This window comes from Geotrypetes seraphini, chromosome 17 (genome assembly GCF_902459505.1).
Source record: "Geotrypetes seraphini chromosome 17, aGeoSer1.1, whole genome shotgun sequence".
NCBI lineage: Eukaryota > Metazoa > Chordata > Amphibia > Gymnophiona > Dermophiidae > Geotrypetes > Geotrypetes seraphini.
Genome location: NC_047100.1, coordinates 23,120,836 through 23,148,011, shown reverse-complemented (window position 1 = coordinate 23,148,011; position 27,176 = coordinate 23,120,836). Strand labels below are relative to the sequence as shown.

Below are 27,176 nucleotides of genomic sequence, written 5' to 3'. Positions count from 1 at the left end.
GACAGGCGGGTTTGGCTCCCGTCTGTCCGGCCAACTATACAAAGGTACGGGGAAGGGGGGTGGGGGTGTCATGGGGGTCGGCCAGGGGGGTCGCGGGTCGGCTGGGGGGGCGGTCGGAGGTTCTTGGGGGGGGCGGTCGTTGGGGGGAGGGGGGTTTGCATCGAGGGCAGGAGGCCTGGGATCCCTCCTGCCCGTAATGTAGTGCGGGGTGGGGGTAGGGGGGTCACCGTGGCCAGGAGGGTTTAGGCTCCCTCCTGGCCCGAACAACTAGCGGGGGGGGGGGGGGTCGCCAGGGCCAGGGGGGCTTGGGCTCCCTCCTGGCCCGGTATTGTCGGGGAGTTGGGGAGTCGGCGGGGAAAGAGGGCTTGGGCTCCCTTTTGCCCCGATCGTGTCGGGGAGTCAGGGGGGCAAGAGGGCTTGAGCTCCCTCTTGCCCCGATCGTGTCGGGGGTGCCGCGGTTGGCTGGGGCAAGAGGGCTTGAGCTCCCTCTTGCCCCGATCGTGTCAGGACCGCCAAGAGGAAGCAGCAGGACACTGGTAGGAGCTTCTACATGATGGGGGGGGGGGTCGGGAGGCTGTGGGGGTGCGAGCGGTCCTTCAGGGTGGGGGTGCGGGTGGGAGTGCGTGCGAGCGGTCCTTCGGGGTGGGGGTGCGAGCGGTCCTACGGGGGGGGGGTGTGAATCAGACGTGGGGGGGGAACTATGTAAAAAAAATTTTGTACAACGCGCTCACGCGTATAACGCGCAAGGGTGTGCGCGGTACGTAAAAACCACGTATAACGTGCGCGTTATATGCGAGAAAATACGGTAATAGGTATTGGTAAATAACCTCCTTTCGGGGTCCTATGGGAATATGTAAATATATGAATGTACAAGTAAAATTACGAAGAAAAGAAACGTGAGGGTAATGGTTGCCACGCAGTGGAAATAAATGTAAATGGGAGTAATAAAGATTATGACAGTGTGAAATTAGGTGAATTGAATGTTAAATAACATGCCAAAAAAAATATTGCTAAAGAAATGGCATGTCGATTATCACAACGATTTGGAATGCACGAAGGAGGTTATTTATAACCTAAACACAGGACTGTCAGGTCCACACCACAACCTATTAATGTGTGTTTTTTTTGTCTGCATTACCTTTATTCGTAAAGACTTTTATGAAACTTATTCATCATTTCTTGGTTTGATCTGGGAAAGTAGGATACCACCACTTACTCTGAAAAATGTATTTTTTATTTCATGTTGATTTAACGTATCTTTAGATTTGAAGATTTATGAGGAACATTATTAGTTTAGCAGTCGGTAAGACGCATCTTCGGAAAAGTTCAAGAGCTAAATTAAGCCTCAATCGCCTAAATGTCGATCCTCTTCACCAAATGTTTTTTCAAAGTATGAAACAAGTAAATTTTCTTGGCTTTTGAATCGTAGGAGGGGCATTCAATAATTTATCAACTTGATTATGAAAGAAAATAGCAAGCATGTAGAAACAAGTCTCAAGGTTAATCATGCAAATTGTGGCTCGGAGTGAGTCTAGCATTCCAAGAGCTAGGCTGTCAGGAGAGTCCTCGTGCAAACCAAGTCAGAAACTGCTAGATTTGGAGCACCGTGCAGTGATAAAAATTCTCACAAAAGAAGGGAAAAAGCCAAAGGAGATCCATGAATGCGTGACAGCAGTTTATGGTGAGTTTGCTTTATCATCCTATAAAGTAAAATTTTGGAGGAAGCAGTTTAAGCGGGGTAGAGAGTCCATTAAAGATGACCCTCACACTGGATGGCTTGTGGAAGCAACTTTCAGAGAAATGTGCAAGTCGAGGATTTAATTTTGTCAGATGAATTAAGGTTTCCCGATAGCCGAAGAAATGGGCATCTCCGCAGGTAAAGATGGGAAAATAATTCATGAAAAGTTGGGCATGTCAGAAGAACTTGGAGATGGCTCCGTGAAGACCAAGTGCATTTTTTTTCATCATTTGGTGACTGGAGATGAGACTTGAGTTTATTACAGAGGTCCTGAGTCCAAAATGGAGTCTGCGCGGTGGAATGCTGCTTCTTCGCCACAATGCACACGTTACGACAATCACAAGCTGCCATCTGAGAATGTGGGTTTCAGCAGCTGAACCATCTATCCTACAGTTCTAAACTGGCGCTCTTGGATTGGTTCCCGTTCTGTATTTTGAAGAAATCTCTCCGTGGACGGCGGTTTTCAGGTGATGAAGACGTCAAGGAAGCTGTAACGTCCTGGTTTGAAGGTCAAGCAGAAGAATCCTTTTCAAAGGGGTTAGTCATTGCAGGAAAAGCGGATGATCCTGCAATCAGGGGACTATATTGAAAAATAAAGCAAAAACATTTTTTTGAAAACTCTTCTCTTTCCTACTGAGGTAGATAAACTGAACGTCCCTCATATCTGACTTCTGTATCATTCAATAAGGAAATAAAGTGAATCAGATTGTCATAATAATGTACTGTAGTTCTACATCACTGAGGGGTCCTTTTACTAAGATGCACTAGCGCGCCTTAGTAAAAGGACCCCTAAGAGCCAGTTGGTAAACATGACACCCTTCTACCTACAGGTTAGAAGTACAGAAACAAGATATTGCCGACTCCAGCTCTTTTGTGATACAACAATAAAACCACCAGTTGACACAAGAAAGATGGCAAACATTATTTTGAACTAAAAATTTCTAAGGCTGAAAAAATTCATCTAATGATCTAATATTCAGCATTTTGAATATGTAAATTTTTAATTTTATTAGATTTCTAAGGAGTAGTATGTCTACAAAAACAATGCCACATACTGTTTTAAATATTTTCTCTTAGAATTTTATAAAAATTAGTTGCATGTGAAATACTTCTTTTGCTGCACAAACTAATAGACTACTAAAGCCAAATGCGACACAGTCCTTATAGCAAAGGAATGGGCTGTGTCGCATTTGTCATGCGATAATCACTACCGTGTTTTTGCAAAAGGAGCTGTAAGTGTAATATAAGAATATTGATATTTTGGAATTTGGTTATCATTATGTTGTGTGGTTTTTTTTTTTTTTTTTTTTTTTTCTTATTTCCAGAATTACCTAATGGTTGGGAAAAAATTGAAGACCCTGTATACGGTGTCTACTATGTAGAGTAAGTCTTTGCTTGAAATGCCAGCAATGAGTGTTTCAGTTAACAATGTTTTTGCAAATTTACTTGTATTTTATTATGCTACACTGAGCTATTTAAACAGATTATTTTATTTCTAGGAGTTGGTGTGCAATGTAACATTTCACAGGGGTGCTACTTATGCACTCGTCGCGCATATATCATTTCTGTAATGGCACGCCTTCAATTTGGAATGCACTTCCTTTATACTTAAGAGCTGAACAAAGTTTGAATAAATTTAAGAGTAGTTTAAAATGCTTTCTTTTCATTTTCTCTTTTTCCCTCGTTCCCATCAGTCTCTTACCCATAAAAAATAGCCTAAAACTTAGGCCCTCTTTTACGAACCAATTAGCGCGTGCCAAACTCTAACGCGTGCATGTTAGTCTATGGCCGTGTTAACGTTTAAACTAAACTAAGTTTGTATACCGCATCATCTCCGCAGAAGTAGAGCTCGACACGGTTTACAGGAATAGATATAGAAGGAACTCCAACGAAAGTAGAAGGACTTAGTAAAGAGAAAGTTTAGAGGGACTTAGTATATTGAATAGGGAGAGGTCAATTATATTTTAGAGTAAAGCCAAGTTTTCAAATGTTTTCGGAAGAGTTGGAGGGAGGCTAGACTCCGAAGCGTACCTTTGTAAAACAGGGGGTTAATCTTGACCTTGCAAAACCACTTGACGAACATGCCAGTATTCTGTGGCCAGGGGCTTCAAACAGTGGTTTTCCAGATGAAAAATGTCAAGCACAGATGCCCACCAGAAGTACTGCTGCCGTCTGGGTTAGACCGCTGTGTCATGAAGTCATTTAGAACAAGTTCACTTTGGAAACTACAAGATGTGGGGATTTCAGTCCGTTAACACTTTTTCAAAGAAATCCAAGGCCAAAAAGCTTAAAGAAGCTTTTGGGTGGGGGGCTTCGAAGGACGACTTAGATTCGGGAAAGGTTTCTACCTTCAGTTCCCCTTCCCTTTGTTCTTTCTCTTGAATGTTCTCTTTCTTTCTATCAATTGTAGTTCCAACCCTTCTTCCCTTTTGTTCCGGTTCACCAATGTCTTTTATAAATTGTCATTTCCCCTGGTTTGTCTTTGTTCATATTGTATTTTAATTGGCGCATTGTTTTGGTGTTTTTTGTACACCACCTAGAAGACTTGATTAGGCGGTATAAGAAATTTTAAAATAAACTTGAATTGTCTTTTTATGAAGAAAGAAATGAGACATTCTAGGGTGTAGATTTCTTAAGAGAAACTGAAAGAGGGGAATGTCAAAGAAAAGAGGGAGGAGATTATATCCCAAAATGAAACAGTGATCTGTGGATAAAGTAGCGTGGTTGTCATATTAGTCCACTTTAAAGGAAGGAAATGGAAATAAAACAAGAAAAGGAACAAAATAAGGCGAAAACCTTTTTTTATTGAACTAACTTAATACAATTTTTGACAAGCTTTCAAAGACAGCACCTTCATCCTTGGGGCAGACAGTAGCCACTTTATTTATAGGTTTTTCAGCTCGATTTATCACCTATCCTGAGAGCTCCAGACAATCTACAATAAAACGAAGCTTGAGCAACCTTCAGCACAAAAGGTGTTGACACCTTCGATACCCACCGCAGAGCTCACATGGAGCAGAGATCGCTATATGAGATATCACAGTCTGAGCCAAATAAAATGTGCTTGGTAGAAGAGAAGATGCTCAGTGTGGAAGTCTCCTGCGCAGTCAGGGAAGAAAGAGCAATGCTCGTTGCATATGGTTAGCTTGGCATCAAAGTCGCTTATAGTAGCGTCTCAAGTGCTCATCGCAGAGGCGGATAATTCTATGCTTAATGTCCACCTCAGGCAGGTCTTCGTTATGAGGAAATGTTTGGATGAGTTTGTCTCAGCATATCAGCAAATATATTTCTTACAAACACCTGTAAAAGGCAAGAGGAACTAGTTATTTTTGGAACCAGTGAAGAACGTCTTCAGCTTGTGCAGATGAGGGCGGAGCTTAGGCATTGGTGGAAGGAGGCATTATGACATCACAATCTGAGCTCTAGAACATTGCTACTTTTGATTTTAAAGTGTTTGAGGCTTGTGCAGATGAGGATGGAGCTTAGGCATTGGTGGAAGGAGGCATTATGACATCACAATCTGAGCTCTAGAACGTTGCTACTTATGATTTTAAAGTGTTTGAAGCTTGTGCAGATGAGGATGGAGCTTAGGCATTGGTGGAAGGAGGCATTATGACATCACAATCTGAGCTCTAGAACATTGCTACTTATGATTTTAAAGTGTTTGAGGCTTGTGCAGATGGGGACGGAGCTTAGGCATTGGTGGAAGGAGGCATTATGACATCACAATCTGAGCTCTAGAACGTTGCTACTTATGATTTTAAAGTGTTTGAGGTTTGTGCAGATGGGGACGGAGCTTAAGCATTGGTGGAAGGAGGCATTATGACATCACAATCTGAGCTCTAGAACGTTGCTACTTATGATTTTAAAGTGTTTGAGGCTTGTGCAGATGGGGACGGAGCTTAGGCATTGGTGGAAGGAGGCATTATGACATCACAATCTGAGCTCTAGAACGTTGCTACTTATGATTTGAAAGTGTTTGAGGCTTGTGCAGATGAGGACAGAATTTGCAGGAAATGGAGTAGGGACAGGAAAAGAACTTGCTGGGACAGGAAAATTGAGTTCCCGTGGGGACGGGGAAAAATTTGTCCCTGTGTCATTCTCTAGCTGGTGGCTAATAAAATTCATGTAGGTGGATTGTCCCTTCTGTACACGATTTCCCCAGTAAAAACCTTGCAACAGCATTTTAGACTAATTGTGGTTTGTAGCAATTTACAAACAATTAATTTTTGCTGTTCAGACCTTGTTTTACCCATACAAATGAATTTGATTATTACTTTCCCCTTGCCTTCCAGTTTTTCCCAAAGATGTCAAAGGATTTTCTAATTTATTGATGCCTTTTTGTCTTCTAGTCACATAAACAGGAAGACACAGTACGAAAATCCAGTTCTAGAAGCCAAAAGAAAGAAACAACTTGAATACCAGCAGCCACCACAACCAGAAGGTTAGACCCAACTGATACATATTCTGGATAGGGTATATGCTTTCTTGAACCTTATATTATGTTTAATCTTCATTAAAATGTTGAATTATACATTGTTATAGCTACACTGATTTTTAAGACTACTGCTATAGGAATCTTTTTAAGGACTGGATACCAATTGGCTTACTACAGTAAAAGTAGTTAACAAAAGTATTTTCCGAAGTCCATTTATGAACAAATGTATATTGAACCATAAATGTGTTTTATTTATATATTTATTAGAATTCATTTATCTTCTTTTTGAAGAAATTCATCCAAGGCATTGAAGAAATACTATATTAGTTGAGCAACTAGGGTTTTTACATGCATTTTTGAAGGCCTACAGGGATCTTGATCACAGTAATCTATAAGTCAATTCACAGTCAATATTCAAAGTGGTTTAAATAAGCATTTCGGGAAGAATAATTCAAATCATAGTTACTGGTGCTAGGAATCAGCACTCAGGAAAACAATCTGGGTGTCCTTATAGACAGTGTGCTGAAATCTTCTGCCCAATGTGTAGGGAAAGACCAAAATAAATTGGTACTATAATAAGAGTGATTAAAACGTAATATATGAAAACAAAAATCACTCAATGATTGTAATACTCAGATTATTAGTAGTAAAGCACAAACACTTCGAACTCAGAAATATGCTCAGAGACACGAAGGCAAAGGGGCCAAAGCTCCCAGATAAATTGCCTCACCATCCCTTCATTGCATATTACATGGGAATATTTTTAAAACGAATAGGGGGTAATATATATATATTTTTTTACTCAAAGAATAGTAAAGTTCTGGAACTTATTACCAGAGGACCTGGTTACAGTAGTTAGTGTACCTGGGGTTTAGGAAAGGTTTGGATAAGTTCCTGAAGGAAAAGTAAATTCATAGTCTGCTATTGAGACAGATATGGGGGAAGCCACTGATTGCCTTGTATCTGTAGGAGGGAATGTTGCTACTATTTGGACTTCTGACCTGGATTGGCCACTGTTGGAAACAGGAAACTGGGCTACATGGACCATTGGTCTTACCCAGTATGGCTGTTCTTATTAAATGAGTTCTGCTTTGAGCAGTTGTTTTTGTGGGTCATCTTAAACTGGATGTGATTAAGTCAATGGCTGGCAATTTCATGGCCCTAATTTGAATGAACTTATGTTTTTTCCAAGTATTGGTTGAAGGAAAAGAAGAAGAGCAAAGAAGGGCAGACTCCTTACAATCAACCAAAAATGAGAAGAGATGACCAAAGTATCCAAGCTGGCAAAACTTTAATAGGAAGCTCGTATGGAACACACTTCAAAATGAGCCCGACATAGGCTGCGTTTCAGCAAATGTCTGCTTCAGGGGTTCACAATTTCCTTAAATTGTAATACTGTGTGCAGTCTGTTATTTAGATTATGTACCAATGGAAAAGCAGACTAATCTAATCTAATCCGTAGAGCTCGACGCGGTTTGCAGTAGGAGAAATAGGAAAGAACTACAACAGAGGGTTAGAGGTAGAAGTGTGAAGAAAATTTAGAGGACTTGGGATGCTAAGATATAAGAGTTTCCTTGATTCCTAAGTTGGAGGGAGACTTACATTTTTTGAGAAAAGCCAGGTTTTCAGATGTTTGCGGAAAACTTGGAGAGAGCTCAAGTTCCGAAGAGGGGAGATAAGGTTGTTCCAGAGCTCAGTGATTTTGAAGTGGAGGGAGGTCCCTAGTTTTCCTGTGTGGGAAATGCCTTTTAGTGAGGGGAAGGATAGTTTTAATTTGTGGGAGGATCTGGTGGTATTAAGGTTTGAGGAATTCCAAGAAAGAGGGATAAAGGGAGGGAGGATACCATATAGGATTTTGAAAGTTAAACAGGTGCATTTATAGGGACCCTGGCGATTATCGGAAGCCTGTGGACTACATACAGTATTACAATTTAAGGAGATTGTGAACCCCTGAAGGAGGCATTGCTGAAACGCAGCCTGTGTCGGGCTCATTTGAAGTGTGTTCCATGCAAGCTTCCTGTTAAAAGTTTTTGCCAGCTTGGATACCTTGGTCATCTCTGGTTGTTATTGGGTGGTTGAAGGAACACATTTATTTCCTGTTGGCAGGAGATCAGCTTGTCTATGATTTTTGACCTTGCATTCTTCAGATAATTTTGTAAAAGGAGAGCTAGTGAACCATTTGGGTTTTTAAAAAATTATTAAAGACTCATTTCTTTCAATTAGCCTATGGAGATGAAATACCCTTTAACGATCATATTTATTAATTTCTTAGGAAGTTCTCAGAGTGTTACCCTTCTTAATATAGAAAAAAAAATTTTTTGTTGTATGTACACTTCCCCCTCCGTATTTGCGGTTTCAGCCATTGCGGTTTCGATTATTCACGGGTTTTAGCATGCTGGCTCCTCTCCCCCAAATTACGTCAGCTCGCATAGCGAATTTGCCGATTCCCTACGCTATCTTCACCGTGTTTTGCCTCTCCTTCAGGAACAGGCCCGGTCTCCCCCACCATGTTATTCGTGGTTGCACCGTATTCGCGATGGATTTTTAACAGAAAACAGCGAATAACATATGAAAAGGTTATTCACGGTTTTTCTGTATTCACGGGTCTGTTAATCCCCTATCACAGCGAAATTGGAGGGAGAAGTGTAATAATGTATATGTAAGCTTGAGAAAGGTCAAGTCTATATTTTTATGGAGTTCTTTTCATTTTAACAATGTTTTTTTTATTGTAAACTGCTTTGAACTATTGTTAATTTTAATAAATATAAACATCTACTGCATATTTTTTAAAATTTTTTTATCTTAACTCTAGAATGGGCGGATGACCATCCAACCGTTGCTCCTCCTCCTATTAAACATCCTCCTACCAACCCAGAGGCACTTCGAGAAGTTCCGGCTCATGGTAAAGTGTAATAAAGTTCCTTTAGCTATTTGTTTTGGTATTAAGATGCCTTCAGTAGGGTAGCTTGACCATAAGGAAGACTGTTATCAATGTGAGCTACCATTAAGATGTATTATTTTACTGTTACCTCTGGTTATTAGTAACTAGGGAGAGGCTGGCTGGGGGGGGTGAGTTACTAAGTTAGTCTACTGTTAAGATGGATTATTTTATTGCTAAGCTGGGTTATTAGTAACTAGGTCTCTTTGCATAAAATGGGGGTCTGTGCTAAAAGAGCACAAGTTAGTGGTAAAAAACCACTTTTTAATGGTAGCCCGTGTCGATAATTATGCTCCTAAATAATAAAATCAAAGGAATATTGGAACTATATATTCTCATACCTTTCGCCTGAGGTGGGCGATGAGACTACTGAAAGTCTTTCAAGTTTTTGACTCGGTTTGTTGCGTTTGCCGACTCGTTCTCCGAGAAGGAACTTTTCAAAGGACTTGTGTGCCTAACTTTGGGAGTTGGGAAACTAAATGGACCCCTGTGCAAAATAATTGGGTTTGAGTGCTTACCTTTTTGGCACTAATTCTCTAAAGGACACCGATCTCGGAGGCTGCCTAAGAGGTGGCCACCGATCGCGTGTCAATCGCACATCAGCGTCCCTTGCAGACTCGCAGCTAGTTTTCCTGACAGACACCTTAAATGTAGGCCAGCAATTTACAGGCCTACATTTAAGGTGTAGGCCTTGGGCATCCATAAGCGCCCCCTATGTGTCTCCGTAGATGCGCGATAGATGCCTCTAATGTAGGCATCCTTTGTCGCCTAAGTTTTTTGTTTTACAAAACATGTTCCTTGCCTAAAATCGGGATGCACGGTTAGAGAATCAGGCCCTACGGGCCAGATTATGTAAATGGTTCTTAAATTAGCAGCCGCCTACAAAAATGGCACCTGCCACACGTCAATTACGCTTAGGCACCGTTTAAAGATTCACGGCTAATGGCATCTACCCCAAAACTTAGGCATCTGTAATAGAGGCCAGGTTTTTATGGCCTACATTACCATTGCCTAACACTGGGTTTTACTAAGCAGCATAAGAGCGTTTTACCACGGGCCGGCGAGGTAAATGCTTCGCCTCTCATAGGAATTCAATGAGCGTCAAGAGCATATAACTCACCGGCCCGTAGTAAAATGCTTTTATGCTGCTTAGTAAAAGGAGCCCTAAGTTATTTTGAGAGTCGAGTCTAATGGTGCATATGGCCATCTCCACCCCTAAGCACCCCTATTTTGACCTTAGGGACCGTTAGATGTCTCCTTAGATGCGATTACAATGCCTACCTTTGTAGGCATCTACCAGCACCTTTATTTAAACAAGCTTTTAATTGTTTTTTTAACGGTGAATTACCGCACCTGTTAAAACCTATTAAATCAGTTAAGTACAGCGTCTCCTGGTGCCTAACTTAATGCTAAAATTAGACCTTAAGATAAGAGAATAAGGGTTTTTTATTTTCATTGCAAAACAGGAGCCCAACACTTCAAATATTCCAGAAGCACACTCAGGAAATATGAAATACCAGCATAGGCCAACTGGACTTGTAAGAGCAAGAATTCAGTGTAACTAAACTTACCACACATTAGAATTTAACCATCCAATATGCCAGGCCTATCTAAACAAAAACCCAAAATTATAGAAAAGAAAAATACCTGCAAGGGGACACTATGCCTGCAGGGTTCGCTATTGCATTCTTTTTTAGAATGCCCTACGTTGGTTAAGTCTGGTTTTTTGGAGTATCAAAACCGTATTGGGTCCTCTATTAAAGCTTGGTTGTACTTGAGGCCTAGTGCACATTTTTGGTTGTGTCAAAGTTCAGAATTAACCCCTCCCCCTTTTACAAAAGTGTACTGTGGTTTTTAGCGACGGCCACAGCGGTAACAGCTCTTACACTTTTGCAAAAGGGGGGATGGGGGAATGAGGGGGTTAGTGGCAGCTGTTCTATTTATAAGTGTTCTATGCGATAATAGATGCAGAAAAAATTGATCACAAAAACGTTTTGTTAATAAAATGGAGCCATTGAAAACAAGGCTGGGACATGTTTGGCAATGACCTGGCACTTGGCAGTTTTGTTCTCTAGCTGTGATATACAAACTTCGGTGTGAGTGGATGACAAGTTAAAACTTAACAGGAAAAATGTTAAGCGAAAAAGAGAAAAAAAGGAATCGGTTGAGCCAAGAATCTGCCAACTTGATTATTTGAAGAAGTCGGCCTTTATGACTCCCTGAATACTCATAAAAATTATTCCGAAAAGAAACTATTTTTCTTTTGCGATCGAGCTTCCTGCGTTCTTTTTCCTAGGTGCCACTTTTCTCAAAACCAGTAGCTTAGCCTTCAATGAACAAGTGAGGAAATTTCCTACCACAGGGGAGGTCTGAAGACTCTGCACTACAGTTGCCACGGCAACGCTAGTGGTGGTGATGCTCTGGCATGTCAGCCTAGCTTCGAGGCTCCTTACCTCCAGCAGCTTCCGATCCTGTCATTCAATTCCCGATGCGGCTTTGCTGCAGAAGACACGCTTAAGCGCCGTATCTCCAACTGCCATGGGACCAGGTATGACAGCAAGATCCGTGAGAATTCAAACTTCAAGACTTGGTCCCATATCAGGAGGAGATAAACCGCTTAAGCATGTCCCCTGCTAATAGGCTAATAAAAATTCAATTAGGGTATTACATAAATGCACAGCCACCTTTTGCAAGAATTCGTTAAAAAAAAAAAAGTCTGTTAAATATCAATAACAATCAAGAATAAATTTTTTAATAGTGAAAATTTAATATACTTATAAAATAATTAACTACAGTCATTGTTGCTGCTCATAAATACATGCACCCAATGTCCAGAGAACACCCCTGTATCCCAAGTGCAAGTGGTTTATCACCGTCTTGAATTCCGGTTCAAAAGATATACACTTCTCCCTCCGTATCCATGAGGGTTAGGTGCAGAGCCGGACCGCGAACTGTGAATAACCGCAAATAACTTTTCAGACGGCTCTAACCCACCCCCGCCTCCCTACCGGCATCCCAGACCTTACCTGGTGGTCTAGCGGGTTTTCAGGGCAGGAGCGATCTTCCTACGCTCCTGCCTCTTGGAGATCACTCAGAGCAAAAGGCTGCCGTGAGTTCCCGTAGTCTCTCGAGACTACGACGGGAACTCACGGCAGCCATTTGCTATGAGTGATCTGCACGGGGCAGGAGCGTAGGAAGATCACTCCTGCCCCGAAAGCTCGCTAGACCACCAAGTCTGGGATGCCAGGAGGGAGGTAGGGAAGGTCCGGAATTAGCTTTTTTTAAAAAAAATAAAAAATCGCAAATAATCGAATCCGCGGATACTGAAACCACAGATTCGGAGGGAGAAGTGTAGACTTAAATGCTTTGTGATCCTCTGATGTTCTGTTGATGACAAAAAAAGCATCTTCTTCTGTTAATCAACTGTCTTCACAAGATTAAAGAACATGGAAAGTCTCTCTCTCAACACCAGTCTGTGTTTCACTAAACAAAGTCTTCAGGAGTAGAGATCCAAACAGGAGATTGCATCAGGAATTGAACAGAAACGTAGAAAAATGAAGGCAGATAGGTTTGACATTTGTGCATGTACTTTTCCATAAAGTTTATTCTTTGAAATTCAAAATAAAGTCTGACCACACTTATGTTTTGAAAATTACCCGCAGCCTATATGTTTCTAGATATTTTCAAAAACTAAAGTACTCTAGTTTTAATGTTGGCGTTTGGAAGATACCTAGTAAGTATTTATAATTTATTTTTGGTTAGGAAAACCTTTCTTCACAAGAAACCCAGCAGAATTAAAAGGAAAGTTCATTCACACAAAATTGAGGAAAAGCAGTAGAGGTTTTGGCTTCACTGTTGTTGGAGGGGATGAACCAGATGAATTTCTTCAGATAAAAAGTTTGGTGCTTGATGGCCCTGCAGCACTAGATGGCAAAATGGAAACAGGTATGGTAAAGGCTTTATTTCTAGAGTAGCACTTTCCTCTTTTTTTTTTTTTCTGTATAGAAAAGGTTTCTAGAAGATGTACAGACACACACGTGTATGTTACCGTATTGTTTCTGGTGTCATTTCCGTCTGTGAGACCTGATAATTTATCTGGATACTGCTTAGAGAATGACATGGGGACCGTTTACCGTGGTAAACCGTGGTCACCACAGTAAATCCGCAGTAATGGGGGATATTTGCAACTGGTTTACCGCAGGAATGGGGACAAGGCCTATCACTGCCCCGTGGAAGCAGTGAAAAGTTTTGCTCCTATGGTAAAAAAAAAATTGCGTCCGTGTTAGACTCGGCATCTCCCTAGCTCCTCTTGGGCCTATTTTACCTTCAGGAGCTAGCCATGCCACGATGAAGAGAGGAGGAACCCAAAACCAAAGCCTGAGACCAATGTGATTTGAAGAATAAAATTACCAGACAACAAAAGTAGAAAAAAAAATTATTTTATAATTTGTGATTAGAATATTTCAGATTTGAAATATGTATCCTGCTAGGGCTGGTATTAGACATAACTGGGGACCGCAAAGTCCAGGCTGTGCTTCTTTAGCTTCCAGCTGGCTTAGGGCTCTCTCTCTCTGACCAGGGGGCAGTTGCCCTAGTTGCACTCCCCTAACACTATGCCTGTCATGGGTGACTGAAGTATTCTGTCAGCTTGATTTTTCTATGTAGCATTCTGTAGTAATTTGGTTTGTTCAGTTTTCATAATAGTGGAGGAGATATTTGTGAAAGGGAGGGGAGACAGGGGTTTTGTTGATCCTTGCTCTGTTTTATTTGTGTTTATAAAATGACAATTGTACAGAATAGTCTCTTTTTGTACTTTAATAAAATAAGTTCAGTATAAAATCATAACTATTCGAGGCTTGTGCAGGTGGGATCTGACAGTTTGCAGGACGGGGACTGAACTCGCGGGGACGAGGCAGGGACGAGCTCACGGGGACAGGGCGGGAACAGTGATACATTTTTTCCCCGTGTCATTCTCTAATACTTCTCTCTCCAAGCAGTATGTCTTTGAGCTGTAGAACAGCAGAGAGCAAATTTAAGTACAAGGAATCTCCAAGCAGATCAGCCATAAACAGATTATTGAAGAAAATGAATAAAAACATAAAACACATCACACTGGGTAATGGTCCATCAAGCCCAGCATCCTGTCTCCGATAATGACAAGGCTGGAGAGACTGGTGCTGTTAACCACAAGGAATAAGGATGACAAGTGAAAACACCAGAGAACATTGCACTTGTATAGAAAGTGACCGTTCCTGGACTTGGAGAATCCGTAATACTGTCTCAACGAGCATTAATTTACAGAATGATTACATGATTCTAAATGGTGTAAGCTGTTTCCATATAAAAATTCAAATCATAATTATTATTATTATTTTTTTTTAAATTTATTTATTTATCATTTTAATGCATCCTATACAAGATGTTTAAAGAAATACAGAAATATATTGTTCTCTTAGTCATATTACATACTAAGAATTGAAATTTAAACATCCATATAAATCATATAATACAGTCCACAACTTGGGGAGAAGAGACAAGATGAAAATAAAACCCCTCGGGAAAGGGGAAATATACAAAGGAAACAAATCATAATTATTTTGATTCCTTTACTGACCCATTGAGGAAAAAATATTTGTTTAGAATACAAACATTAGCATTAGATTAAACCACAATACACTGTCTTAGGTAAATCTCTTCATAAAGGTGGTTCATAAAGATGATAGCCATCGGAACTGGGGTTGACGGCAGTTAGAGAATAGAATGGGAATGGTGGTTGAAGTGAATTGGGGTGGTGATGGAGGTGGGTATGGAGAGGGAGAGGGATATGATGTATTCCGGAAAGGCATTTAAGATCTGGGTGTTAAATGATCATAATAATTACAAGTCAAAGATCTTGAAGCTTTTTTGGAGTGTGTTTCTGTTTCTCTCTATGCTTATTTTTATCTCTATTTTGTTTAGTTTAATTATTATTTTAATTCTATCTTTAAATTATTTATTCATTACTTGTTGGGAATATTTCATTTATATCTCTATCTCTACCTCTGTCTTTTTATTTTTATTTTTCATACTGTTTCTTCAGGTACTTTAGTTAGATTGTGAGCCTTTGGGACAGTTAGGGAATTTCCATTTTATTTATTCAGTTTTTATTTTTTGTATCTTTAATGCATCATTTTTGTAAACCGCTTAGAAACCTCACGGTTATTAGCGGTATATATGAATTAAATTAAATAAATCCCGATAAATGAATAAATAAATAAAATCTCCAGTACTAGAGGGAATTCCCCCAAGGTCCTGATCACATCAGCCAAATGCTGAAACAAAAAGAAAATCCGTTAGCAACTTCCTAACGGTCCCTCAGCTTTATTGACAACTAACGTTTTTGGTCTTTTCCAAGAGTTTCTGGATAATAATCCTAGAGTTAGGCAGGGATGCCAAAGTCCCTCCTCGAGGGCCGCAATCCAGTCGGGTTTTCGAGATTCCCCCAATGAATATGCATTGAAAGCAGTGCGTGCCCATAGATCTCATGCATATTCATTGGGGAAATCCTGAAAACCTGACTGGATTGCGGCCCTCGAGGAGGGACTTTGAGATCCCTGTACTCAACGAAGTTATTAGTTCAGGGGTAAGGAACTCCGGTCCTCGAGAGCCGTATTCCAGTCGGGTTTTCAGGATTTCCCCAATGAATATGCTTGAGATCTATGTGCAAGCACTGCTTTCAGTGCATATTCATTGGGGGAACCCCGAAAACCCGACTGGATTGCGGCCCTCGAGGAGCGACCTTGACACCCCTGCTCTAGAAAATGAAGCATTAATAACAGCTTTCTTAGCAACGTCAAATGTGCCCCTTAAATTCAACATAATAAAAAGAGTAAGGAAAATAAAATTGGTTGAGCAAAAATAATTCCAACAGAGGGAGGAAGAGAGCCAAGAAATGAATTAAGTTGTTGTTTAACAAACAATGCAAAATTGGTCTGGAATATATAGTCTGGCTTTAATCGCAGAGTGAATTTTTTATGTGTTGTGGCCAGAAATCGTCATGGGACACTTTTACTAAACTGCAGTAAAAAAAAAAAAAAAAAGGTTTTTCCCACATGTTAAAAGACACTTTTTTTTTTTTTTTAATCCCAGCTGTGAAAAGGACCTTTTTTTGTATTTTTTAAATCATGGCCATTCTCTAATGTCACTAGCACACAGCCAGTTAAAAAAAAAAAAAAAATACCACTCAGTCCAGTGCACTCAATTAAATTGGCAAAGAAGCCAATTAGCGCCAGTAATTGAGTGCTTATTGGTATTGATCAGTCCTAATTTGGAATCTGGCATATACTTTGCTATGCGCTATTCTATGACAGTATGTGCTAAAATCCTATAGCACATAATGCCGTTTGTAGAATCCGGCCCTCGGTGATGTTCCTTGACCGCCGTGTACTGAATCCAGCCCTTAGAGCCAGATTCTCCAAACGACGCCATAGTCGGTGGCTGCTTACAAAAGCAGAGCGGATCATGTGCCAGTCATGCAGTGGCGCCTTGGAGAATTGCGACTCCGTGAACGGTAGGATGCGGCCCAGAACAAGGCCTAAGACTCCGGTTGGCCCAGGTGCCTAAGGTTCCTCCTATGGGAGGTGGAGCCTTTGGCCCCTCCACGGTGCATCCTAGAATGCACCAGGAAAGGGAGGCCCGCCATTTTGGAGTGAAGAGCCTGCCGGCTGGAGGGTTTAAGTATTCCTCCGGCCAGTCTTTCAACTAAAAGGAACAGGGGTTTGGATCCTAGCGCTAAGTGCAATCCTATAAACAGCACCTAAGTTTAAACACTATTTATAGAGTCCATTTTTTTTTTCAGCAGCATTTATAGAATTTGGTCTTAATGTCTTATCAGTTAAACTATGGAATGTCCAAGGGGCATCTTTATTGGGCTATGCCTAATGCACTGGTAAGCCTTAATCCCACCCTGCTGTCATCAACTAAAAAGCTTCCAATTGATGAGCCTCTAATTATTTTGGCTGGGAGTTCTGCCAATTGGAATGCCGGTGGGATGGACCATTCTTATTAGAGTTTTATCATCTTGCCTCTGTGCGAATTGGTGATAGCTCTACAATGGCTTCCTTTTCAAAACGTTGCCTTCTTTTTAAATATTTTGCATTCAACACTTCCATTAAGAGCAAAAAAATAGCCACGCACAAAGCAGTGGTTCATCAAGCCCAATATCCTGAAGCATTTAAACATATAATGGGTTCTTACTGAGAAACATGCTTAAATCACATCCTTTTAACTGTGTTAGAATGCTTTAAAACTTTAATTGCAAGATAAAATTATCCTTGTGACTGCAGCTCTTGCCATTTCATTACTACTTAAAGTGGCAGTGTTTGCAGAATAAATCTTAGATAATGCATTTGGCAAATAAAATCACAAGTGCACTTATTTTAATTTTAATTTCATTAGTATTAAGAGTTTCAGAACTTTTTCTGCTTTTCCATCTCTGCCATTATGGATCTACAAACTTGATGAAGTTATAGAGAAATACTTTTAAAACCAATAGGAGGAAATATTTTTTTATTCAACTAATAGTTAAGCTCTGGAATAGAGAATGACACGGTGACAAAATTCATCACCGTTCCCGTCCCCGCGGATAACCGCGGGAAATAATCCCACGTCATTTTCTAGTGTCTATCTCAACCTCAATCCTTCTACACCAGCATTCTTCAGAGCAAAACTTGAGGGTCAGTGGTTGTGGCCATTCATATTCTGATTCTTATGTGAGCCAAGGATAATGAAGCCATTGTGACATCACTGATGGGATTGGCTCTTAGGCACTGGTGGAATGAGGCATTATGACATCACAAGATCTGCTCTGGATACCAGAGACTGTCATTCTGTAGTTTTAACCTTGGTCCTTCTACACCAGCATTCTTCAAAGCAAAGCTTGCGGGTCAGTGGTTGTGGCCATTCATACTCTGATTCTTCCCTCTCTCCTTAAAGAATGACACGAAGATGGTTTCCCGCGGTTATCCACGGGGACGGAAATGGTGATGAATTTTGTCACCGTGTCATTCTCTACTCTGGAACTCGTTGCCAGAGGGTGTAGTAATAGCAGTTAGCACTGCTGGGTTTAAGAAAAGATTTGGACAAGTTCCTGGTGGAAAAGTCCGTAGTCTGCTATTGAGACCGACATGGGGGGAAGTCGCTGCTGTCCCTGGGATCGGCAGCATGGAATCTTGCTACTTTCTAGGGTTCTGGAATCTTGTTATTCTTTGGGATTCTGGAATGTTGCTATTATTTGGATTTCCGCCGGGTACTTGTGACCTGGATTGGCCACTGTGGAACTAGTATGGCTATTCTTATGTTCTTATCTAGGGAAACAGGAAAGCTGCCGTTCTGAGCCTTTTCAGATTTCCATGCAGACATCACGTTAAGCAAGTCAAAGAACCGTAATCAAAAAGTGTCTCTCTTATTCCAAGAAAGCAGCATAATTTAAATAACCATGGTCTAAAAAAAAAAAAAAAGAACATACCTAACACTAGTACCAGAAGTGATATGCAAAAAAAAAAGTCACCTTGATATTTTGGAGGATCTAGCTGGTACTGTGCCTTTATTTATTAAAGATTCTGCAGCACGCCTCACCAGTCAAAGATTGCCCAAGGTGCTTGACAAACTGAAAAATAATTATAAAATCAAGATTAGCTGACAATCCAGCCGCTAGACAAACATCAGCCCACAAACAAGCACATCAAACCCTAACAGCTGGCCAAAACCAGCATGCATATGTCAGCCAAAATTCCCTAAAGCCTCCACAAATCAGAGCACTAATGGAGAAGTTGTCGTGAAGAGTCGGGCCAAAAACGGCCAGATTTTAACATTCTTTTGAAAACTCCTGTCAAATGTTTAAGGTAGGGGTAGGGAAATCCGGTCCTCGAGAGCTGTATTCCAGTCGGGTTTTCAGGATTTCCCCAATGAATATGCATGAGCTCTATTTGCATGCACTGCTTTCAATGCATATTCATTGGGGAAATCCTGAAAACCCGACTGGAATACGGCTCTCGAGGACTGGAGTTCCCTACCCCTGGTTTAAGGAAATGATCTTCCATAACATTAAGGGAAGCAATAGAAAACAAGGTAAGGGATTTACAGCTCTAGCTGACCCTGGGATTGATAACATATACTCATGAGTTGATACCAAGTCAATCTGCATCTCGGAGAAGGTTGATTATCCATCTGGAGTGACATTTACTTTATCCTGGCAAAAATCTCTGACACGTTTGTATTTTCACCTTTGCCGCAACAGTTCTATTAAAAGGATTAACCCACAGCAACATCTGATAATACTGTGGGTTAATGTGCATTGCTATCTATACTAAAATAAAAAGGAAACATGAGGACTTATTATTGGGAACCATATCTTGCCCTCATTATATTGTCCCCCCCCTAAAAAAATGTTTATGCTCCTGGAGCATTGTTCAAACTAATAATTTGAGATCTGAGTGGGGGGATGTCGCTCATCAGTTTAAAAGAAAATGGGATTCCGTTATGTAAAATCTAGATCAGTGGTTCTCAACCCTGTCCTGGGGGACCTCCAGCCAGTTGGGTTTTCAGGAAAGCCCTAATGAATATGCATGAGAGAGATTTGCATATAATGGAGGAGACAGGCATGCAAATGTGTCTTATGCATATTCATTAGGGGTTTCTCGAAAACCCAACTGGCTGGGGGAGGGGTCCCTCAGGACAGGGTTGAGAACCACTGATCTAGAATGATCTATTTTCTCAATTGCCGGAAAGAATCTCTGGAACTCAATTCCAAGTATATTGTTAAAAGTACAATTGTTTGTAGATGCCTTTTTCTCACTGTGTGGTTGTTGTTTGTTTTAGATTTGAATATTTCTGTATTAAGGAAATTTTGTGGGGAGATTGACTTGCATTTTACAATGTTTGTACGTGAAATTGTGGATGTAAATGTTTATGTACATCGCTTTGATTTAAGAGATTCATAAATTAAAAAAATAAAATTATATTCTAATTTTTTTTTTTTTAGGAAATTGTATGTCTTTAAGAGAGTGATTTTTATTTTTATTTTTTTTTTGGTCTTATTTCTTCTGCAGGAGATGTTATTGTAAGTGTGAATGAGACGTGTGTACTGGGGCACACCCATGCTCAAGTTGTAAAAATCTTCCAATCCATTCCAATCGGTACCAGCGTGGACTTACAGCTCTGTCGAGGCTACCCCTTGCCTTTTGACCCAGACGATCCCAACACGAGCCTGGTGACGTCTGTGGCGATTCTGGATAAAGAACCAATCATCGTAAATGGACAAGAAAATTACGATTCTCCGTCGAGCCACAGTAGTAAAACTGTAAAAATAAATGGCACGAAGGAGACGAGACCGAGTAGCCCGGCAGATGTAGCTTCCAATGGCTCTCACAGCTACCCCAATGACACCGTCTCTTTGGCTTCCTCCATAGCAACGCAACCTGAACTTATAACTGTACATATAGTGAAAGGGCCCATGGGCTTTGGTTTTACAATAGCAGATAGCCCTGGCGGTGGGGGCCAAAGAGTGAAGCAAATTGTAGACAGTCCAAGATGCCGTGGCCTGAAGGAAGGGGATCTTATAGTTGAGGTGAACAAGAAGAATGTGCAGAACCTCTCACATAACCAGGTCGTGGATTTGCTGATTGAATGCCCGAAGGGAAGCGAAGTTACCCTCTTGGTTCAGCGAGGAGGTATGTTGCTACGAAGAGCTATATTTCCCCTTATTTTACTGGTTTATTTTGCTGTAGCTGAAAAGTATTGAGGTTTGCTTAAATAATTCTTTTCAACTAGTGTTGAGAATTGAGGGAGGAATTTTGCTTCTTTCAAAAAAATAAAAAGGTCACTGCTCTATATACAGTATTTACCTCGCATATATATCAATAGACAGTGGAGCTGAGATGGTATAAGTCAGGGATCTCAAAGTCCCTCCTTGAGGGCCGCAATTCAGTCGGGTTTTCAGGATTTTCCCCAATGAATATGCATTGAAAGCAGTGCGTGCACATAGATCTCATGCATATTCATTGGGGAAATCCTGAAAACCCGAATGGATTGCAGCCCTCGAGGAGGGACTTTGAGACCCCTGGCATAAGTTGAGCTAGTTAGTGGACTGAGTTATGTACGTTCTTATACACTCATTGGAACTGAATTTTTAGATGATGTCTTTTTTTCTATATAAATATCTCAGGTTCAGCACAAAGAAAAATATGAGTTTGTGTATTGTTCTCTTAACCTTAAAGTATGCTTCATTATAGCTATAGCTAAATCGTTCCTAATGATATCCTTGACTTTTAATCGCCACTGTCCTCGGATTCAACCATTATTTAGCCCAGACTATAATCAGTTCTGAGCTGTCCCTCAACTAACATCTTCATGGTATCAAGAACTGGTTTTTAAGCTAAGATTTAAAAAAAAAAAACACATTTTTTTTGTAGGATATCCTAATTTCCAGTAGCTATATTTAAATAATGTAAAAGATGGCAAAAAATTAAAATTATTTAAAATACTAAGCACACTTAATAATCCTGCCCAAGGCAAAAAAGGTTACAATGGCTTCCTTTGGTAGAAAAATAACCACCTTTGTTGCCTTTGTATGAAGAATAGAACATTATCATTATTGTATCAGTCAGATGGGCTGACTTTAAATTGTTAAGGTTTTTTTTGGGATTTTTTTTTTTTTTTTTAAAGCATTTCCAAAATAAAACACTTTGCAAGCTACAAGGAACTGAAGCTGCTATTAGACCTGAACTTTAAGTTTAAAATAGAGAGCAAAATGACTTATAATAAGGAAATTCAAGGAGCAAAAAGGTGAAGCTTTTTGCTCAACGTTGTCGAAGGTAATTTTGTAAAAGGTCACCTATCTTGTGAAGGCCATGTAGGCACTTGCGGACATAGTGGCTAGACTGAAGCTCTGGACGTTTACATCTGCTCGGGAACAGCCATAAATGTTTGGTTCATAGACAACGGCGTGAAAGACAAAGGCGCGCCCGGACAATTGAGCGTAGCGCGGAGGCGCGCGCCACTCTAAATTACTGTTTTTAGGGCTCCGACAGGGGGGGCGTGGGGGGGAACCCCCCCACTTTACTTAATAGACATCGCGCCGGCGTTATGGGGGGTTTGGGGGGTTGTAACCCTCCACATTTTACTGTAAACTTAACTTTTTCCCTAAAAACAGGGAAAAAGTGAAGTTTTCAGTAAAATGTGGGGGGTTACAACCCCCCAAACCTCCCACAATGCCCCCACAACGCAGCGCGATGTAAACAGTCATTTGAAGCGGCGTTCGCCTCCGCACTGCGCTCAGTTGTCTGGGCGCGCCTTTGTCCCGGCGCGCTTTTGACCCAACACCGATAAAATACATCAAGGTAAAATACAGACCATGTGAATCAAATACTTAAAGTTAAAAGAAAACATGTTAAAATTAGAAACAGAGTGCAGGAAGATACCAACCTATCGAATAGTTGTGCCTTTAGCAATTTTCTAAAATCTAAATAAGAAGAAGCTTCTAGCATCATTTTTCCGAGTCATGTATTCAATTTGGCGGCCTGAAATGAGAAAGTTCTCTCAAGGATCTTTCTTATAATGACCAGATTTTACGGAAGGATATGTAAACAGATGCACTCTCCGTGCAATTTTATTAGAGTGGCTCAAAGAGAAATGGAGGAGCAGATAACCTGGTGCCATGCCCAAAACTACTTTATAGCAAATGCATGAAAACTTAAACAAAACTCTAGACTCCACCGGCAACCAGTGCAGATTTTGATTGAAAAGAGTGATAGGCTCCCATTTTTTTAAAACCTAAAATGAGGCGAACAGCAGTATTCTGGACTACTCTTAATTTTTTAAGAACTTTCTTATAATCCCCTACATATTCAATGTTACAGTAGTCAAGTATACCCTCTCCAAGGTAGAGAAAATGAGAGGGCACTCTCTAAAATTGAAAGGGGATAGATTCCGTACGAACGTAAGGAAGAAGTTCTTCACTCAGAGAGTGGTAGAAAACTGGAATGCTCTTCTGGACTCTGTCTTGAGGGAAAACACCCTCCAGGGATTCAAGACAAAGTTAGACAAGTTCCTGCTGAACCAGGACGTAGACAAGTAGGGCTAGTCTCAGTTAGGGCGCTGGTCTTTGACCAAGGGCCGCCGTGTGAGTGGACTGCTGGTCACGATGGACCACTGGTCTGACCCAACAGCGGCAATTCTTATGTTAAGATTGAGGACTGCACCAACAAACGAAAGGAGGCTTCGTCAAAATACTTCTTAATGATACGAAGCTTCCAGAGAAGCATTTCTTAATCAATAGAGCAACTCCAGAGCTCTCTCGCCAGTCAGGATTCCCAGGCAGCTCCCTCACCTCAAGAAACAGCGGAAACGCTGCTTTCCAATGATAGAGGAAATGACGACTAACCCCCCCCCCCTAAAAAAAAAACACCAAGCGGACTCATGGCTGATGTTTGGGCCGCATAATATTCCATTGTAGTCTGCACAGATTTGGGAGTAAAACGCAGGGAAACCGCTGAAGTAAGAACTTTCTCTCGGTGTTTTTTGGGGGCATTGCAGAGTATTGTGGAGCAGACTTCTTGCCCAATGTCTAAACTGCCACCTTGTGCCTCCCTTCCCCCTTTTTTATGTGCCATATATAAACTCCTTTATGACGCTGTACTGGTATATAGGCATCAAAAATCATTTATTAAATTATTTCCTTAATCTAAAAAAATCTTGCCAGTCCTGTGCTTTGGCAATTCTGAGGTCCACGACCAGCTCTCAGTTTCAGTATTGCGAAAATACATAAATTAACAATGAATTCTTAGAATAAATGTGTGCGCTTGTATCAGAATATTCTTTGTTGATTACCTTGAAAATCTTGCAACCTTCAAGGACCGGAGTTCATTAGCTTCAGACAGACCCACATCTGTTAACTTGCCATATCTTGGTTATTTGATTAATGGCCATCAGACGCTCATTTCCATAATTTTAATCAAACAAAATATATGAAGGTTTGATCAAGAATTAATAGCACATATTTTAATGATGTATTAGTTCTAGCATTGATTATTAGCAAATCTCATTGCTGTAATTTTTGCTGGCATATGATAGCTGATATTCTGTTAGTGATCTATATAACCTGTCGTTAAAATCATCCATAGTGCCTGAAGGATAGAGAGTAGCCAGTGTAATGCTGGTTTTTAAAAAGAGTTCAATTCAAAGAGTGATCTGGAAAATTATAGACAGGTAAGTCCAACTTCAGTGCTGGGCAAAATAGTGGAAACTATTATAAAGAATAAAATTACTGACCACATAGGCAAACATGGTTTAATGGATTAGAGACGGCATGCATTCAGCCAAGGAAATTATTTGAAGGCGTGAATAAATATGTGGATAAAGGCGAGACAGTTGATGTACTGCATCTGGATTTTTAGACAACTTTTGATAGTCATTCATGAGAGATTGCTGAGAAAATTAAAAGGACAAGCTCCCCACTATCTAGGAGGGACAGTGGTGACAAAAGAGCCGAGGCTGTTGTCTGGGGTGGGATGGGGCAAGAGGGAACGGACGGATCGAAGCGGGTAGGGTGCCAATCGGGGGCAGGGATGTAAACCCAAGGGGTGGGGAGTGTGAGGACGAGGCGACCAGGACCGGGGCGGAGGCTGCAGTTCAGCCTTTGCCAAGGGAGTGTCGCAGCATTCATTAGCCCTCCCCACCGCGAGGAAGGCCCATCCACGTCTCGGCCTTTTTTGCTTTTTCAGCCTGGCTCTGTTTGGGCGCACTCTGAGCGGCGTGCTTGTGCGGTGAGTGGGTGCGGTGCGGCAGTGCTATGCGCCAGTGAGCTGGCCAGCTGGGAGATCCACCAGGGAGCGGGGCTGCCGAGTGGCGTGTTTTGTGCTGAGCCACTTTGGGAGCAAAGGTGATGGCGTGGGGGCTCTGGTGGCACTGGGGTCCAACAGCTAGTCGATAAAGTGAAGGACTGGGCTGCTTCTTCTGTTTGGTGAGTGGTATGGCTCACGGAGGGTAACAGGAAGACGCAGGGAGAGAGGGTTATCGCAGCTGGTTGGATGGCCTGACTGGAGATAGGGCATCCCGGGGATTAACATAAGAACTGCCATCTCTGGATCAGACCTTAGGTCCATCAAGTCCGGCGATCCGCACATGTGGAGGCCCAGCCAACCTGGCATAATTTTAGTCACCCGTATCACTCTATGCCTCTCGTAAGGAGATGTGCATCTAGTTTACCCTTAAATCCTAGAATGGTGGATTCTGCAATAACCTCCTCCGGGAGAGCATTCCAGGTGTCCACCACTCGCTGCGTGAAACAGAACTTCCTGATACTTGTCCTGGACTTGTCCCCCCTTAGCTTCAGTCCATGTCCTCTAGTCCGTGTCACATTGAACATTGTAAATAACTTTTTTTCCTGCTCTATTTTGTCAATTCCTTTCAGTATTTTGAAAGTCTCGATCATATCCCCTCGCAGTCTTCTTTTCTCAAGGGAGAACAATCCCAGTCTTTTAAGTCGTTCCTTGTTTTCCAAGTTCTCCATACCTTTTATTAGCTTCGTTACTCATCTCTGCACCCTCTCCAGCAGTTTTATATCTTTCTTTAGGTATGGAGACCAATGTTGGACACAGTATTCCAAGTGTGGTCTGACCATCGCTCTATAAAGCGGCATTATGACTTTCTCCAATCTACTCGTGATTCCCTTCTTTATCATGCCTAGCATTCTGTTTGCTTCTTCGCCCCCGCCGCGCATTGCGCTGACAGTTTCAGGGTCCTATCTATCAGTACACCCAGGTCCTTTTCTTGTCCAGTCTTTCCCAGAGTTGCACCTGACATTCTATACTTGTGTTCCGTGTCCTTTCTGCCTAAATGCAGAGACAGAGACACGGCGGGCAGAGGCCGAAGCAGGTAAAAAAACCCAAACAAGCACAAAATGCTGCCGTTGTGTGGTGCGGCGAGATGAGGCCTAGTCCAGTGCGGAGGTAAGGCACCACATGGTACTTGCTGGTAGTGTGTGGGGCAGCGTGTGGAGTTCTGGTTCCATGCTGTGCACAGCCGGGTATGTGCAGGGTCCATTGATTAGCGTTAAGAAAATGGTGCAGCCTGGCATGGGAAACCACGCGGTCTGTCTATTTTCCAGGGTAGGCCACGTGGCCTGCGTGCCTGTCAGCTGAAGAAGATCTATATAAAGAGAAGGTAATTAGATAAGAAGTAACACTTTTGGTGAGCCATGCGTTGCAAACCTAATGTTAGTGGTTTCATTAAAATTTTACAGGTCTGAATTATGAGTTAGGTCCGGTATGTAATCAGCTTGATTACATGACTGATTAATTAAATGAGTACAGGTCAATTATTTGTGTTCACTTACTATACAGGTAATTTAACGAGTGCAGCAGGAGTAAAGTTCTCATGGCCCATTACTAGACATTGAACTAATCTGTTCTGCATGGATAACGCTGTGTGTTTTCGTCTGGGGTGAAAATTTAAGGAGGGGGGGGGCACGGTCTGACTCATGTTGGCTATGTGGTCAGTTCGAGGTAGGCCGCGCGGTTTCCCGGGACTCCACATGGCAACTGCTGTGGTGTTTTTGTCTGCTTCAATTGTAATTGCAATACATGTGGCTGAGCCATTGGAGCGAGGGAGTTCATTACCGCTGATTGGGAATTTAAGGAATGCAGTCCGGTTGTGAGTTATGGGGCTACAAGGGCCACGGGGCTGTGATGATCAAATTAATTTGGAGTATCGTGCTAAATCAGTGGTCTCAAACTCACGGGCCGAGGGCCACATGCGACCCGCCAGGTACTATTTTGAGGACCTCGGTATGTTTATCATAATCACAAAAGTAAAATAAAACTGTTTCTTGATCCTATGTCTCTTTAGCTATAAATTACAATATTATTATTAAGACTTAGCCAAAAGGAAAGATTTATAAAGTATAAAGAGTTTTACCTCATGCAAAATTGTAATTTCTTTAATATGACATTAACTATTTTTTTCTGAGGCCCTCCAAGAACCTACGAATCCAAAATGTGGCCCTGCAAAGGGTTGGAGTTTGAGAC

General features: G+C 41.4%; 1 protein-coding gene across 28 annotated transcripts in view; it reads left to right on the top strand.

The window, feature by feature from the left end:
• MAGI1 (membrane associated guanylate kinase, WW and PDZ domain containing 1) overlaps positions 1-27,176 on the top strand; it is a 466,555-nt gene that overhangs the window by 319,612 nt on the left and 119,767 nt on the right. For all 28 annotated transcript variants that reach the window (XM_033926036.1, XM_033926027.1, XM_033926019.1 and 25 more), the window contains 5 exons: positions 3,064-3,121; positions 6,091-6,182; positions 8,989-9,078; positions 12,877-13,059; positions 20,202-20,822. In XM_033926036.1, the coding sequence (XP_033781927.1) occupies positions 3,064-3,121; positions 6,091-6,182; positions 8,989-9,078; positions 12,877-13,059; positions 20,202-20,822 (1,044 nt within the window). The remainder of the gene's footprint in view (positions 1-3,063; positions 3,122-6,090; positions 6,183-8,988; positions 9,079-12,876; positions 13,060-20,201; positions 20,823-27,176) is intronic.